At 39.2% G+C, this 18,858-nt stretch overlaps 1 protein-coding gene across 16 annotated transcripts in view; it reads right to left on the bottom strand.

The window, feature by feature from the left end:
• LOC144479547 (transcription factor E2-alpha-like) overlaps positions 1 to 18,858 on the bottom strand; it is a 126,645-nt gene that overhangs the window by 32,017 nt on the left and 75,770 nt on the right. For all 16 annotated transcript variants that reach the window (XM_078198385.1, XM_078198373.1, XM_078198375.1 and 13 more), the window contains exons 9-10: positions 5,958 to 6,060; positions 1,420 to 1,559 (exon numbers count right to left, since the gene is read on the bottom strand). In XM_078198385.1, coding sequence (XP_078054511.1) covers positions 1,420 to 1,559; positions 5,958 to 6,060 — 243 coding nt within the window. The remainder of the gene's footprint in view (positions 1 to 1,419; positions 1,560 to 5,957; positions 6,061 to 18,858) is intronic.

The raw sequence follows: 18,858 nt of genomic DNA, 5'->3' as shown, positions 1-18,858 counted from the left end.
TTAGTGTCTGGGGCTACAAAACAGGTGAAGTCAAAATGTAAAAAATATTTTCCCAACAGGTACAGAGAATTCATTTTTTTCCCCTCTAGGATCTGTGTACGGGCTGAGAATGTGAAATTCAAATCTATGATAACTAACATTTTTCACTGCAGAGCACTTTGCCTGCTCCTGTTAACCCAAAAACAAACAGGACAATTTCAAGCCTCATTAATAATAGCCACAACTTCTAAAAAATTATAGTTTTCACATCCTTGAGACTGCAGAGCTGAATGCAAAGTCAAGAATGAATTTACAGTTAATCGCGGAAGAATTTAATTTTCGCTTTAAACAAATAAAGCGAGTTGTAATCTAACGAGGAATCACCTAAAAATTGGTTACAAAAATTGGCTTTGATGGATCATCATATTCCTTTGTGGCTTAGCCCCAGTACAGCTTGAGGCATTATGACTGTCATGGGATGTAGGTTTAGAATATTCTTACTTTGACATTTTCCTCAAAATGACCTTCAAAGAAAATAAACGGTGTACAATTGGACCAAGGAAATCATATTGGATACAAATACCTATCCCCTGAAAAGATGAACATTGGGGGGGGGGGGGGGGAGAGATTCATTTAAGCACAAAGCACCAGAGTACACATGCAATATTTAAAATTAAACATTCCAAGTAACTTGCTAAGCCATAAATACAGTTAAGTTTTCATTTTTAAAAAGTTCCTTTAGCAGCTTTGGTTTGCTCAGATTACTTCAAACAATTCTGAAATAAATTTGTATGAGCTTACTCAGAAATTATTATTCCAGAAGATAAACAAATGAATGATACCATAATCTGTATTCACATTTTCAGCACTGGTTAAACAACTGATTGATAATGCAACTACAAATCTGTTAACTCAAGAATAAAATATCTTTAAAAAAGTTCAAGCAATAATACTGAGAAACTTGCAACAACAGTTTTACCACTTGAAATCATGTAATCCCTACAATGCAGGAGGCTATTCAACCCATCAAGTCTGCACTGACTCTCCAACAGAGCATTTTACCCAGACCCGCCCCTGCCCTTTCCCCGTAATCCTACACATTTACCATTGCTAATCCACTTAACCTACACATCTTGGGTCACTAAGGGGCGATTTACCATGGCCAATCTACCTAATCTGCACATCTTTGTATTGTGGGAGGAAACCCGACACCTGGAGGAAACACGCAAACAGGGGGAGTATGCAAACTCCACACAGACAGACATTCAAGGGTGGAATCGAACCTTGGTCCCTGGCATGGAGGCAACAATGCTAACCACTGCCACCCTTTGCAAGCATCCTGTACAACCAAAAGAAACATTGTCATGTTTGCTTAAAATTGAATGAATAAGCAAGCATTTCCAATTTAGGATCATTACTCAGAAGGCAAAGCATACTTACCAGGCGTTCTTGTGGATGAAGATTGCTGTAGCCAGCAGATTGGGACAAATGGGATGAAGAATTTGCCATCAAAGCTCCATATCCTGGCTGACCCATTCCACTGGGTGAGTTCCAAACATCAGGACCATTGTGAATACCATCTAAAATACAACAAAAAACTTAAAACACTGTGGCTCATAGGAATGCAAGGTCAATTATTCATAAAAAACAAAGTAAAATAAGTCAATCACTTTTCGCTGAAGCATTTTTGTTCTTTTAGGATATTTTTTACATTCCATGCAAAAATCCTACAATCTAATGGGGATCATTGGAATCAGTTCATATTGGTGCAGGAAGAAAATCTTTTGGGATCTGATACAGCAGATTATACACACACTTCACCTGTGTTATTGGGGTTGAATCCAGACCAAGTTTATTTTTGGCAGGGGGATAAATGCTTTTTCTCCCTAATGTGGGATAATTTCATAATCCTGATCCAGGTCCTAGTGGATATAAACCCACAGACAAAAAATTGCCCTTAATTCACCAACAATTGCACAAATTCAGTCAGATAGGCCAGAGGAGGACCTAGTATGTTAAAACGGACAATACAATTAGGGGACAGACCTTTGAGATTAAATTAGCACCATTGTTAAACCTGACTAAAAGAACTTTAAATTGCATCTAATAATCCATACCTCATCCCGTTAAGTGCTAAGTGACTAGAAAAGGAATAAAAACAGAAAATGCTGGAAATGGCTGGGGGTGGGGTGAAGAGAGAGGGAAGAGAAGAGTTCAGCAAAATGGATGGTCAGTGATTGGGCGGAGGCAAGGAGAGATTACATGACAATGTTTCATGACAAAAGCCAAAGGGTGTCTCTTCCACCTTGCTCACCTTCATTGGTTTCCATCTTCCTTCCCGTTACCACTCCATTGGCTTTGTACCATGAAAACTATTGTCTTTTAATCGCTTTTAAACTCCAATGACAGACCTTCCCTTTAGTTGTCCTTCTCGCACTTCCCCTTTTGCTTGCTCGAAACCTATTACATTTCTAACTTTTCTCAGTTCTGATGAAAGGTCACAAATCTGAAACATCAACTTTGTCTTCACTCTCTACAGGTGTTTCCAAACCTGCCAATTACTTCCAGCATTTCTTGTTTTCAATTCACATTTCCACCAACTGGAGTGTTTTGTTTTCCTGGTCAGAAAGGAAAAGTGTTTCATTTCCCTCATGCACATGAGAACAATATTTTAAACGTCATTAGAAATTGGTCAATTTTTCTTCCTTGATTTTAATTCATGCCCATTCAGCTACAACTCTAATCAGTCTTTTAATTAAGGTAAAGCAACAAATCAACACAAAAATGTCACCTCTCATTAAATAACAGACTAGACTATTAAGTCTATTAAAGTGCATTCATAATTTAGTTTAACATATAGCAGAAGACCATTCTAAAACAACCCCAGTTTTCAGCAAAGATATAAAACAGAAAATGCTGGAAAAACTCAGCAGGGTTGGCAGCATCTGTGGAGAGAGAAACATTAACACTTTGAATCCAGTATGACTCTTGTTTGAAACATATACAAGTTCTGCCGAGTCACATTGGACTTGAAACCTCAACTCTGGGTGGGGACCTTCCGGACCCGAAGGCGAACCCATGTGGTAGGTTGGGCAAGCCACACAAAATGCTGTAGACTTTGGTGAGACCAGAAGATCCTGCTGATGGCCAATGATGAGCCGCCTCCGCCAACGGAAAACATGCCACAGGTTGGGCAACTGAAAATTCCTGTTTCAGTTGAGTTTTTCTAGCACTTTTGTCTTTTATTTCAGATCTCCAGTGTTTTGCTTTTCTCCAGCAAAGATGCCCAATATATCCAGTATGTGGAAAACTTTAGCAGGATTGTGGTGTTTTGTTCTTGTACAACTCAAAATAAACATTGGCAGACTAAAACTAAATGGAACTTATTTTCTCATTTATTTGATACTCACAGCCAGAGGGATATTTTCTTCCAAATTTTTTTTAAAGAAAGAAATTTGGCTCCAACTTGTCTGCTAAAGGGGCTGGTCTTTAATCATGTTCTCGAACCAGTTTATGGAGATGCTGTAAACGGCAGAATCCTCAAGCCAGATAGCAGATCTTTTCAAATGCTTGTGATATATAGCCGAGTTTGTGGACGACAATACTTGGAAGATTACCCAGGATGTTTAGGTTCTGCTAAGACACATGTTAAGCTAATAGCTGACTAGCAAGTTGCACCAAGGGTGCATCCAACCCTGAATGAATTCCATGTCCCGTTACCAAAATCCTTGTATTGAGGCAGGGAATATAGTGTATGCTTTCAGGGTCAACTTAGGCAATGTATAAAACTAAGAGACGAGGGGTGCTCGTGGCATTAAGAGTTTCAGTGAGAATGACAAATAGTCTGAAATAGAACAACTAACTATACTAAATGTCTGAGTAAACTACTACATAAGCTAAATGCTGCAGCTGCTGGAAATTCTGATGAAGAGGTCACAGACCTGAAACATTAGTACTGTATCTGTCTCCACAGATGCTGCCAGCCCTGTTGAGTATTTTCAGCATTTTCCGTTTTTATTTCTGAGGGAGTTACAGTCGGTTTAAATTCTGCACTTTGGGGGGGGGAAAAAATTATAGAACTAGAAATTTTTTTTAAAAAACTGCCCCCTGGGAAGTTTAATCTAACTGAAGTTATGAAGTGGATACCCTAGGAAGATTCAATTTGGAGCTTCTCCAGCTCCACAAGAAATTTGAAATTAAATGCCATGTGGTATAAAAGTCTCTTTTGGCTCACTGATGTGAGGATACTCAAACCAGGCAACTGCCTTAAGTGCATCTGAAACCTCTGCAAATACATTTGGGTTACCATGACTACATACATGTAGCAAAAGCTCTGGGCTCAAAATTGCATGGATATACAGATTCATTTCAAACAGATCCCTCCAATATTAAGCCCACGGACACCAATCAAATACACAAGGCATTCGGGATTCGATGTAGTAGAATTTTTAAAGACAAAAACTAGAAACCATGCATCTTCAAACCGAAGAGTGTGAAAAATACGATGCCACTATGTTGTATTCAGCTACTATTTTCAACCAAATCCTTGCTGATCCAGATTCATTATTCTGGGACACCCCTTAAAAGCTGCTCCGTAAATTCAATCTGCGATTACCAGTAATCTATTGCTGAAACATCACATAAGACAAATCATCAATTACAGAGTGATCTTCAGCCCACTCCCGCCATCAGCGGGAATGCCGTAGGGGCTCAGAAGTCACAGATCTTGCCAACGTGATTACAGTGCAGAAATAAGTACAGCCCTCGGGGGAGAGGGACATAGCCAGGCAGTGGCCTGGAAATTCCTCCTCGCATGTCCCTTTGGCACTATGTCAACACCACCCTGGCAGTGCTAACCTGTGCAAAGGGGCACACAAGAGCGAGGGAGCCTCAGACTTCAATGGTGGGCTAGGTGGAGTTTGCCGTGGTTCTAATCAGGACACCCCTATTAAATATTTGTCACACTGAACCTGCTTAAGTGAAGTGGAAGATTTTTCTTTGTACAAGAGGCAGGTGAAGAATCAACTCATTGAGATGGCATCAAGTATCATCAGCCAGAGATTGATGCCTTTATCCACTGATTACTTAACTTTATTAGACCAACTCCACAGTTCCAGAATTGGCATGGCTGTTGGAAAGCCAATAAGAGCACCAACTATAGCTGTCATAATTCCCTTGTACCTCAGGTTAGACTGCAGGAAGACCTTGTTGTACTTGACCATCACATTTACAAGACATTCTTGGTTCTTTAACCAAAACTGTCAGCTAAGATACATAGAAACAAACAAAACAAATGAAAATTATGCAGGGGCACAATGGAAAAAACTGGTTTGAGAAGTTCTGCAAGGCTCAAAACATCTGCAAATATTCTTGAGCTGCAACAGTTTTGACCAATACTTGCAAAACAGAGAGAAGGAAGACCCCAATCCTCAAGTTTAATCTCTTATAGTTTTTCCTTGATGGGACTAGCTTTCCTGTAGAATTTTTGTTTTTTTACAATGAACTTCTATGAGTAACTTCAGTTCTATCAGCCTATCAATTTAGATTTCTTTTTGGTGGTATTGCGTTTCTTTTCCATTTAATTTGTTTGGGTAACATTCCAGAGGTGTTTTCAAGCAATGAGAATGTATAAAACTAGAACTACACAAGATAGCAAGTAAATGCAAAGTACCGCTAACGCTGTAAAGCTAAAATAAAAACAGAAAATGCTGGTTAAACTCAGCAGATCTGGCAGCATCTGTGGAGAGAGAAACAGAGTTAACACTTCTTCTGAAGAAGTCATACAGACTTGATGATGCCAGACCTAATGCATTATCCAGCATTTTCAGTTCAAGTAGTGGTTTCCTCAAGAAAACAGACTTTTCAAAAGCTTGGTTAGGCATATTTTCACAATCAGTTGTGGACTTAATTTAAAAAAACACAAAAGCATTCGCCAGTTCAATGTTGATTAATTCAGTTATCAGAAATTAGCCTTTTACCTTGGATATAGAAGGAGCCTGGAAACACAGAACCTGAAGGCTTGGATGAAGAATATCCAGTTGAATCTCTACTATATTCCTCACTTGATGTTGAAGCATAGACCTGCATCGGAAGACAAAAGAATTCTGTTATGTAAATGCTCACGTTAAAAAACTGGTTCATTGTTTTTAATCTCAATTTCTGTACTATTTGCCATTTTAACTCAAATACTTCCTCAAAAATCAACTCAAGATTTTGTAATAAATTGTATTTTTACAATTTACATGATTATAACCACAAAAGTTTACAATACTTGAAGAGGTCCCCTCAACATAAAATGGGCATTTCATATCCCTTGCCCTCATCACTAACCTCAATTAGCGCAAAACATCCAGCATGCCTACAAACATTTTGATAGCTGCAAGGATAGCACTGCCTTAAAGAGTTTGTCATGCTAACAATATCTCTCAACACCCAGCATTTTTATTTTGCCAACTGATAACATAACAGACAGAGCTAAATAAATCAAATTCGGCTTTCATTGCACGGGATTCTAGAATTTTGTAACTTTTTGGGGTGGGGGCGGGGAAACTTACATTCCATGACCATATTCATTAATAATTCTGCACAATTGTTCAAGGTGGTGTAATAAAACAAATCCTGTTTTTAATTCAGGGCACTACAGGATTTTTTTTTCTGGCATCTGAAATCAAAATTCAGTTGTTCTCTGTAACGGTCAAATCAGTGGCCTTGATTTACTGATCACTGAATGCCTTCTGATTGTAGGCTCTTGCTGCAATTTTGTCAACTGAAGAATGAACTTTAAAAGTAATTAATTGGCCGTGAAGCACATGGACAGTCCTGAGAACGTGAAAGATTCCAGAGATATGCAAATTATTTTTCTGTCCTGAAAATATCTGTAGTTCAGATGAATTCCCAACAGCTTTTTTGGGAAAAAAAATTTATATTGCAGATGCGATCACATTTTTGTACAGTAATGTATCGCTATTATAGCAAACAAAGCCAAAATGCTTTCTAACCAATTGAGTAACTTTTTAATACCATCACCCCACAAGTCCATCTTCCCCTTCTCTTCCCTCTGACCCAATCCCTTCTTCCAATCTCACCCTCTGCCATGTTTTCATTCCCCCTGATATGTATCGATCCTAGGAGGTTTGGAAAGACTTTCTTGGGGGGGTGGGGGAGGGGGGTCCATGAGCAATGGTTAAAGATGGGTTTAGCGGGAACTGGGAGGGGATTGTGGATTATGTGTAGAGCAATATGGACTTCCTGTCTCGCCCTGGAGGGGAGCACGCATGGGGAACACCAAGAGCAGAGGAATGATCACCAGTGGACCCACAGTTAGCAAGGCTGGTGGTGATTTCAACCTTGATCAAGCAAAGGTTTTTAAGTATTATATGTTTAAAGGCTGCACAGTATGTGCGTCTCTGTTATAATTTGGATGGAGAAGGATCCTGTGTTTACTAATCCATTTGACTGAAAGTTTGAGCGCTCAGTCTTACACTCCCATCTCAATAAATTTCAAACTGGGTATGACAATGAGCTCTTCGCCAGTCACCTTCAAGCTCGCGTCTTTGGCTACGAATCCTTCCCTCACACAGCAGGCCCTTTCTCTTATCTTCAGAATTCTTGCTTCACCTGGATTCCTCCCTCTGGACTCTTACCCATTCCAAATCTTTTCATTGAAAGCTGCTGGTGTGCCAGGCTGGTTCAATTGTTCTGCTCCACTCACTCACTCTACCCTACCTTCCTCCTAATTTGCAGGACTCCGTTTTCTCAGGTCCAACCTGAATCTGATTAGGTCGTGCTGCTGTTTGGTTAACTGACCTTTATTTTGCGGAAGCTGAACGGCAACTCTGACATCTCCTACCTCCCCTTGGATCATGACCCGCATCACAAACATCAAGCAAATCAGTTCCAAGACTATCACCTCATCTCTCAGGATCTTCCTTCCACAGCCTCCAACTTCCAGTACCGAAATCTACAAAGTTCACTTTCACTTCCTTTCCAAGTTTTACAAATAGAACTACTCTGCTAGACCTATCTTTTCCTCTTCAGCCTATTCTTGCCCCCACAGAACCGATTTCTTCCTGCCTTGACTATTACTTCTCCATTCAGTTTCTCACCAACAGCCTCCCTCACTTTGTTTCTAGTTTTCTGACACCAACAGTTCCTTTTTCATTATGTAATCCGTCCACAGTTCCATCTCCGACCAGCACAGTCTGAAGTCCCTACTTTTCTTTCCTAAAAGGAGGTCCAGCCAGCCTTCAGACCATCGCAGTCCTCTGCCTGGCTAAACTTGGAAAAACTTCGCCGCTTGACTCACTCACTTCTTCCGAATAAAAGGTGTCGCTAAGGGGGACCTGTATGGATCTCGGATGCCATTTCACGGAACAAGAGAACATTGTTTGTTCTAATCTTTCTCTGATCTTCTCCCTAATCACTTTTGCTGGTACGCAGCTAAATGTTTACACCTCCCCTGGATGCAGTGAAAAAGTAAACAGGCAGGAGATTGAAGGGCGCAGACAAGCTAACAGAGAGCAGACGGATGACAAGTGTAGCTGATGAAGACATTTTGTAAAAAAACAAAGCAGTATACCCTAAATATCAAGATTCTTAAACATGAATGGGAAGAGAAATCGGAGTAGGAATAATGATAATCAAAAATGGGAGCTCACAAAGAGTAAGCAAATTATATTCTAGATTTCATACATGGGACTTGAATGCAAAAGATAACAATTGTACAAAACGATTGATTAGATCACAGCTGGAATATAACATGCAGTTCCAGGTACTGCAAGTTAAAGGAAAGTCTTCAACCACATTCACTGAAATAATACAGGAAACTGAGCATTCATTGTTATGAACAGTTTAAAAATTTGGGGCCTTGTCAATAATCTGGAGAGGCAAAGGGAACAGTGATAGTTTTCAAATCTGTAAAAGTATTCTTTTTAAAAAGGAGGGTATAAACTGATGGATTGCTACCATTGATCAGTGACCTAATAAGAAGGGGCAGAGACTCCGATTGGAAGAATCAATTAAATTGGAAGATAGTCCTTTCTTCCACAGGAGGCTTAATAAAATCCAATGTATTTTCGCAAAATGGCATTTGAGCTAGATAATATCAACTGAAGGGAAATGGATAAACATATGCAAATTATAAAAGGATCCAGAGAATGGCACCCTTCAATAAGCTGGAACCAACACATGCATGATGGGCCTTTTATATTGTAATTTCTATGATTTGTTTAGTGAATGCTATAAAAGTTAGTTTTAAAAAGATATGCCCCACAGCATGTAAAGGCAAGATGTCAAGCAGGAGGATACCACAAATAGCACCTTTATAGGTGGGAATTTTACACGAGTTGCTTTGAATTAAATTTTTACAACTATTAAAAAAGTGCAACAATTACATTAGTCAAGGAAGAGGCTCAAGATTAATGCCATTAGCTTGTTATTGCAAAATCAGACAAGTATTTATGTAGTATCCTCAACATAAGCCATCCAAAAGTAGTTCACAGGAACATTTTGTACCAAAGCACACAACTTGATATTAGGACAGATGACCAAAAGCTTGGTTGAAGAGGAAGCTTTTAAGGTTATGCCATAGATGAGGAAAGCAAGGTAGAGGGGCAAAGGAAGGAAAGAAATTCCAAATTTTTGGGCCTTGACAGCTGGAGGCATAGTCAATGCAGGAACAATTAAAATCAGGAATGCTCATGGAGTCAGAATTTAGAGTAATACAGATAAGAGGATTGTGGGAATGGAATTTACATAGATAGGACTGGCAAGGTCATGGATAGATTTAAAAACAAAGGATGAGAATGAAAAAAGTGAGGCACAGATTAACTGGAAGCCAATGTAGGTCAGTGGGAAAAAAGACAATGGGTGCACTGACTTTGGTACGAGCTGGGACACGGGCAGAAGTTTGGGTGGGGTCAAGTTTACATTGAGCAAAACGAGAGGGGCTGACCGGGAATGTGTTAGCAAAGGTATGAAGTTAGGCAATGTTAAGAAGGGGAAAATATAATCTTAGCTTTGGCACATGTGTGATCAGAAGCTTGTTTTGGGGCCAAACGTGACATCAAGGTTGCAGCCAGTGTGGTTCAGCGTCATCCAGTGGTCAGAGGGAAGAATGGAATTGATGACTATGGGACAAAATTTTGAAGGGGACTGAGCTTTATCTGCCCAATATTTAATTGGAGAACATGTCTGCTCATCTTGTATTGGATGTTAGGCAAGCACACAGAATTAGCGACGGGGTTGATGGAGGTGGTGCTGAGGTACAGGTGGGTGTCATCAATATAAATATGGAAACTGCTGCCGTGTCGTCAGAGGGATCGGAGGGGGCTGAGAGACACGCGCACGCACACGGTTAATGTGCAAGAGTGGGAAGAGAAGCCACCATTGCAGATTCCCTGGCTAGGATTAGGTAGAAAAGGCGCAAACTAAAATTTAAAAGTTATTTGATTCTAGCAATACAACAGATTTCTCAAAATGGAAAATATTCCATTCCCAAAGCACCAAAATTCTATGGATGGATGAGCACAAATATTTTTAGAAAGTAATTATCTACTATCATTCATAAAATACTTCAATGTTGCAGGCAACAATGCATAACTAGAAGTCAGATGCAAATAATTTTTCTACTACAATACACTTTTTCTAAATCTAAATCTTTCCATTTACAACTGGGTAAAATGGAACAGGTTACTGAGTTGAATATGAATCTAGCAAAACTGACTTTTTTTTATAATCTGATTAAATAGCAAGCATCAGGAAGGGAATTGAATGATGCACATCTAATAACTATGCCATCTGTCCATTTCTGGCATCTTCCCAGTTTTAAACACAGCTGGGCAGGAGGTATGCGTGCATCAGATTCTAAATAAACCTGACGAGGCCAGAAAATTATCACCTTGCAACTCAACAGCAAAATATGTAAAAGACTTCAATTAAAGGTGCTCGATTTTTTCTATAAATTCTAGCTTCTGCTTTCCAACAGAGGCAGCAAACTAGAGAACAAAAATTACGTTTAGAAATGGAGAGAAAAATCTCATGCAAACTGCTGAGAAACTCATGACAAGACCACAAAATGGATTTCTACAGATTCTCTGTTCCCACAAGCATGCTTATCTCGCAAAAGTTACTTCTCAGATTCCATTAAATTACACCCAATCAAGCACAAGAGAAGAATTAATCCCCGAGTCACCACATTCCAGTGCCTGTTTGGGTACACCGAGGGAGAATTTAGCATGGCCAATGCACCTAACCAGCACATCTTGCGGACTGAGGGAGGAAACCAGAGCACCCGGAGGAAACCCATGAGGACACAGGGAGAATGTGCAGACTCCACACAGTGATCCAGCTGGGAATCAAACTTGGGCGATGCAGTGCTAACCACTATGCCACCATGCCGCCCATATTTGAACAGGATGTTAGGGCCAATTCGTGCACTTTCAATTACCCAAATGTACATGGGTTTAAAACAGCAGAGAAATGAAATTGTATTATCCATCTACGTAACAGCAGATGAAAAATGAGCAACACAAATAATCCACGAACGTTAAAAAAGCAACGCACATGTTTTAGGGTCAACTTGATATTCAGCTAGTCCAACCTAAAGATAGTAAGTGGTACCTTGGAGGAAGATGATACAGTACTTTTAAGGTGCAGGAATGGGACAAAGGGCTTTAAAAAAATGTTTAAACGATTATTTTTTTAATTCCTCCATTAGCTATGGATATGGCTGGAAAGGCCAAAAATGCTTGCCCATCTCTTAACGAATGTTGAAAAAGGTGGTGAAGGTACACCCTCAGTGCTGTTGGGAGAGTTTCAGGATTTTGACCCAGCAACGAGAAAAGAACACAATATATTCCCATGTCAGGATGATTTTTGACTTAAGGGGGAAACCTGCAGGTCGTGGTAGTCCCATGCCACTGCTGCCCTCGTCCATTTTGGTGGTCGAGGTCACATGTTTAGATGTTGTCAAATAAACCTTGGAGAGTTGCTGAAGTGCACTTTGCAGATAGTACACAACTGCCACTGGTGTGTCAGAGGTGTAGCAAGGGAATGTTTGAGGTAGTTGATAACTTCAAATTTAAATATTGAAAATACACATTGCAAAATGCTTCTGAAGCACCAGATTTGTCCTGCAGCAAGCTGCAAAAAAAAAAAAATCCAATCTAACAGAACAGAAAAAGCTAAAAATATGGCTGCAGCTACAAAGATAAATAAACCAATGGTGACTTGGTTGATTTGCAGTTTAGAGGCTGAACAAATCTACCTGTGTACAAAATTGATACTTGAAGTTGAGCACCCAGTTTTGCACTAGTTTAAAAACCTACAATTAAATCTGGAGTCAGTGAGGTCATCACATCTATGTTTACACTATTGAATTCTGCACATCTCCTGCAGTATTAATATACAAAAAAAAACTTGCATTCGTATTGACTTCTTGCTGACGAAATTTTATTTCCAGCTGGTTGTCCTACCTGCATCAATGCTTTCCATCGTATACAAATTTGTATGTCCATATTTCAAATCCTGTAGAAACTGCCCAGGGTAGATGTGTCATGCTATAATTGTGCCCTACACCTCAGTTCTGCATCCCTAGCTCCTCAGTTGCAGATTTTCACTATTTAACCATAGCAAACAAGATCCAATTATCCAAGTATAAACACAGAATGCAGGATTTGAGGCCAAACTGTGGTTTGCCTTCACTGGTTCAGTTATTGCTCACTCCCCAATGCCAATGTTTGCCTGCTCTAGCGCAGTTATACCCCACTCCCCAACTTATCTGCTAAGTACATTTGGCTTTGACCACTGCCATGGGAAAAAAACTATGAACAAAAATGCTTTCTACAGTGACAACACTGCTTTTCAGAGGTCTCTGAAAATGAGTCAATATTTACAGGAGAACTCGAGCAGAAAAGTTTGAAAATGACACTTGGCCAAGTAATGTGAGCAAGGCAGTAGATTCCTAATAAACAAGACGAACTCCTCCATACAGATGTAAACTTTCAGCACTTTTCAGATTTCCAACAGCACTCAACTACACTTGGGCATGATATTTCAAGCTAATAGATCAGAAATGTGACACTACTTTTAACACAAAAAGCCAGAGTGGCGATAAATGCTGTATGTATGTGAAGCACCAGTGTGCTTCAGCTTTGAATGTCACGTTAATTTACTCACCAGGGACTGATAATGAAAGATAATCTTGCTTCTACCCTACTTGACTGTGTCGCTAGAGAACTGCATAAAACAATACTTGAACTGTAACTACACGTCAGTCCACCTTAATTGTCATTTCATCCAGTTATAATGTAAACACCCAGTTGGGTTCTTACAAGGGAAAAATAGAAACATCGTCCCCAAAGGCATCAGTGTCGCCACTTGGCTGCCGTAAACAAAGCCCACATTGAATGCTGGATCAGCTGAAAGTGGAACTTCTAGTGCTAAGTAGTTCAGATTGGCTGACTAAAGGTATAATTTACAGATGGGCTTTTGCACCATGATTTGAATGCAGAAGTGCAAAACACAAATTCTTATGAGTGGAAATTAATTTAGCTCAATCACATCCTAAAGGAATTAACTGTGTCAATTTTCAGGTTAAACACACTTCAGCCACAACTAATTTGCTTTAAAACTTAGGTGTGAATTTCACGAACTACATTACTTTGTTTGAAGAGGAGCCCTGTTTATATATCCTCAGTTTATGAACATTAAACACAACTAATAAGTCTAAAAAGAACCACAGAACAATAATGCTGTCCTCAGAATTTTACTGAGTAATGCAGGCATAGTATCAGAATATTTAGGAACTAAGCTGAACTTTAATCATTCCCAAGTCCTAAACCATAGTGTAATTGCTTGTACGACTGCTATTAGTCCATCCCATTGAAAATAAAGGCAAAAAGCAAGCAGAATAAAGACTTGCACGGAGACACTTGGACCAGGGTTTTAAGGCTCCACCATGACGTCTCCCCCAGCACTGGGATGGGCCATTTAAGTTACCATTCACTTCCGTACCATCATGCCAGGCAGGAGGAGCTGTAAAATTCTGGCTTTGGTAATTAAGACAGACTTAATGGTATAATAGCATCCTCTTGTGGCCATTTGTATATGTATATAAACAAAACTAGAATAAACTAGTTCAGTTGGGTACTTGAACTCCATGTGCATGCACCAGTCTCCTCTCGTCCTGTAAAGTTATAACTGGCCATATTTGGGGGTGGGAATATCAATGTTGCGCTGGCTAAGGATAGTGTACATTACTGTATATTATTTTGTTTGGATCTAACAAGCAAAGGACTACCAATACTTTCCTTTACAATGTTTAAGCAGAACTAATAAATTCCTTAAACACAATTTCAGTAGCACGATGGAATTATTTTAAGAACATCTTCTAGTGGTACAGAATGTGTAAACAAAACAGGTGCATAAATGTGAAATGTGCCCAACTCTTGCATGCATCACACCTTCTTTGGTGACTATGAGGCAGGAGAGATGGCCTTGATTGGATCCAGTGGATCAACTCTATTGCACTTTATGCACAAACTATTATGCTTTCCTTCTCTCCCCAACCCAAGCTACAACTACTGATAATGCTACTGCATTTACATAGAAACAGAAACTAGAAGCAGAAGACCATTTGACCCTTCAAGCCTGCTCTGCCATTCAGCTTGACCATGGCTGATCATCGAATTCAATATCCTAACCCTGTCTTCCCCCCCCCCCATATCCATTGATCCCTTCAGCCCCAAGAGCTATATCTACAACATTTTGACCTCAACTACTTTGTTGTGAATTCCACAGATTCACCACTCTCTTGGTGAAGAGATTTCTCCTTACCTCACTTCTAAAAGGTTTACCCCTTTTTTTCCAACTTTGACCGTCATTTACACAATGGGATACCAAAGTGATCCTTCAAATTACATTCAATGGTTATATCTGGACAAATTAAACAATAGAGGAAATGGTGTTTAGCATGATAGACTAAAAATCTGCAACAATTCTTGAAAATGGTATTGACTATTTCATTTTTCATAGGATCATCACCTTGGGATGGAAAGTAATGAGCCTTAAGAAAAATGTTAAATGGGACAAGGCAAATTAAAAGATAAACGCTAGCTGCCAAAAACATCATCATAATGCACAACATGCTCCATTATCCAACTATGTGCACAAATTCTTTCTATTATTCATTCGGATTGCAATAATAGACAACCGCTTCAGAAAAATTGCTAGTTATCCTCTGCTTTCTCACAGGCTGGGGTACAGCCTTCTTTCTATGTAGGTGTTTTATTGGTATTTATTTACGAGTATAGATAGCAGAAACCAAAAATAATAGCAGCATACCTTTCTTAATAAAATCTGTGTACATCACATTAACATTGAGTAACTCCATAAATACTTTCAACCAGTAGAACGCACCACAAATCTGATGGCAAAAAGTAGTCACTTCAAAGTTGCCGTACCAAATGGAAAATAATGACTTAACATTATGGACGAAATTAAAACAATAGGTCAAACATTGTCATTGTTATCTGAATGTAAAGCTAGCTCTGTTAACTTTTAAACTCTCCAGTAAAGAGCACATTTAGGCATGGTCTATTACCTGATATTCCTAGAGAAAAAAAAATGGAAGAAATAGCTAACCCTCTGACAGGCAAGGCAATTCATATTTCACTTTTAGTTTCTTTTTGTTATTCTTTTGATACTGTGCTCAGTACTTCTTGCAAGTTTTTTTTCCTTCTAAACACTAATTATGCATTCATGCATCATCCCTCAGTTATTCCTTCTTTCAACAAGACAGAGTCTTTGAATTGGTTCCCAAATCATTTCATCTTGCTCCCCTCTACACCCGCCATGGCGCTGAAATCAAAATTGATTCCTTTGCCCAACCACATAACCGAGGCATTCCAAATCTCCCTCAGATTTTCTTCTTTCCTACTATCTTTAGCCTTTTGAGCAGTCAACTAATCAGTTTTAAAAAAAAAGTTTCCCACAGCTGAGGCCTTGATTCTGTATTATGGCTTCTCATTTAAAGCAAATGTAGTCTTTGCAAGCAAGCAGAGGCTTGCAATTATATAGCACCTTTCACCACCATTATAGAGCCAAGAAAGTACTTCTGAAGTACTGCAGTGTAGGAAATGCAGCAGCCAATTTGTGTACAACAGCAATGTGACAATGACCATTGTGATTTTGATTGAGGGATAAACATCGGTCAGGATAACTCCCCAACCCTTTTTCAAAATAGTGCCATGGGATCTTTACGTCAACCTGAGAGCAGAAGGGGGTCGTGGTTTAATGTCTCAACCGAAAGATGGCACCTCTGACAGTGCAACACTGTCAATATTGTGCTGATGTGTCAGCTTTGATTTCTGTGTGGAGGTCTTGGAGTAGAACTTGAAACAAGAACCTTTTAAGTCAAGCACCAATGCTGCCACTAAGCCAGAGCTGATATAGATAATAGAAAAATCCCAATTAGTTATGAAATTCTAACATATTTGAATTCTAATTCTTAAAAACTGGGTTTACTATAAAATCATTGATCGTACAATGGTACAGCAGAGGAAGGACACTATCCTATATGCTTGTTCTAGATTTAAAAAAAAGTTATTAGCCCCATACCTCCATCTTTTCCCCAAAGTCCTGTAAAATGTTCCTGTTCAGGTGTTTCTCCAACTCCCTTCTGAAGTAATTGATGCATCTGTTTCAATCAGCCTTTCACCCAGTGCATCCTCGGCCATAACGTATTATACTCTATGTCCAGTTCTTTTGCCAATTATCTTAAAATGAACTACCATGGTGGGATTTGAACACATCCTCCGAATCATTCGTCCCAAGACTCTGCATTACGCTGTATAACCATTTCACATACCTCTGCTGATTTACTCAAAATGTCTGCCATAATGAGGCTTGGAAATGCTCTTATCTATCTGCCCATTTCCATGATCCAACATGACAACACTTTCCATTAAAATTTTGATAATTGCTATAATGTATGTGATTCTGCAACTCATTTTGAAATACATGCAGTTTTTCGTCTTATTCTGGGCAAACAATGTTGCTGATAATCAACATAAAAGTAAAATGCAAGATGGCCTAGAAAATGTAATTGTTGAACTCAGCATATTGAATTCCCAGTTTCAACATGCCTAAGGGCATGAAAACAACAGCATATCAAAAAAAAATCTTTACTTGTCTCCTGGGACACATACAAATCATAATCCGTTGTTGAGTGTCTGCCTCCTGAGTCAAACAGCTAATGCTGCTATCAGTGGTAGCTAAGTTCCCAAGAGTGCACTTGAATAACCACATTTTAGGGTAGCAGAGTTTTAATAAACACATACCCACATGCACATCTTAACAGAGGCAGCCATCTTTCTCAATTCTTAAGAATTCTCCATTATCTTCTCCCTCAACAAACACCACCAAACTAATCTTAAGGCATCCCTCAATGTATCAGCATGAGTTTTTCCCACTTTGCACACAACCACCATTGTGGCTTCTGACCAAGGTTGCCAATGTTTAGTACTGCAGCCACAACTATGTGGAGGCTAACTTAAACTTATTTTGAATATTGCGCTTTATCGAAACAGTACCTTGCATTTGTATAGCACTTTTAACATAGTAAAATATTCCAAGATGATTCACAAAAGCATTTTCTAACAAAATGTGACCCGAGCCACGTAAGACATTAGGGGTGATAACCAAATGTTTAGTCAAAGACATAGGTTTTCAGGAGCGTCTTACAGGAAGGAGGGGTGGAGAGGATTAGGGAGCGAATTCCAGAGCAGCTAAAGGCACAACCACCAATGGTGGAGCTATTAAAAATTGGGGGTGTTCAAGAAGATAGAACTGGAAGTGTGGTATCGGAGGGGGTTGTAGGGCTGGGGAGGTGGGGGCAGCAATTCGAAACATGAGAATTTTAAAGTTGAAACATTAATTAACTAAGAGTCAATGTCGACAAATCTAGAAGTAACAAATGCAGGGCCAGGGTGAGAAATCATGGGAACTGGTGCATCTCCTGGGCCCTTTATTCCACCCCTGCTTTAATCCACCCCCAATGCTTGTAAAATCTACATCAAATAATAATGGCAAGAAAACAGGGTAACTTATTTTCTCACACAAAACTTTGCACCAATAGTTTATACTCAGAACCACCACTCTGACCTGCCACAACCATCGCCACTATCTGGCCGCCACCACCTCCCTCCTACTTTCTCCATTCTATTTCATTATTTACCATATTCTTAATCTTCGCTGGAGCAATTTGATGGCAAGGGAAAAGCTGACAAGAGTTATAATTCTTAAGCAAGCCCACCATGCTCATCCCAAATGCTATACAAAATCTGTGCTCACCCATTGATGGACCAAGTCAGTGAATAAGCTAGGAGGAAAGATTAAAGAGGCTTATGCTTTACAGTCTAGAAAGAAATGAAAGGGACTGCCTCATTGAAGTATATGGAATATTAATTACTATAGATAAGATGTACCCAGATTGTTACTGCCGTGCATGCTAAGAATGAAGAATTAGAGGGCATAAAATAGAAATGCACTACAGCAAACCTAAAGAAAATTTGAGTTAAGACCACAAGTAATGAATGAAAACATCTACCAAATAGGTTAATATAGGTCAAAACAATTAGGGGTTTTTAAAAATACAATTAGTTTTCTAATGGGAAAGTACGAGGGGAATGGAAGCAAATTGTAATTATTTGTCTAGTTTTACCTTGGTTATTTAACTCAATTTATTACAAGAGTTTTAAAAACTAGCTAATTGAAATCCAGGTCTTCAACCTAAATTAGTTAGGAAGAGGTAGTCAACAATGTTATCAAGAGGCATTTACTCAGCAATAACTTACTCAACGAAGCTGAGATTGGGTTCCA

Source organism: Mustelus asterias, chromosome 26, assembly GCF_964213995.1.
Source record: "Mustelus asterias chromosome 26, sMusAst1.hap1.1, whole genome shotgun sequence".
NCBI classification, from domain to species: Eukaryota; Metazoa; Chordata; class Chondrichthyes; order Carcharhiniformes; family Triakidae; genus Mustelus; species Mustelus asterias.
The sequence above is the reverse complement of the archived record's forward strand: the minus strand, read 5'-3'. Positions and strand labels throughout refer to the sequence as shown.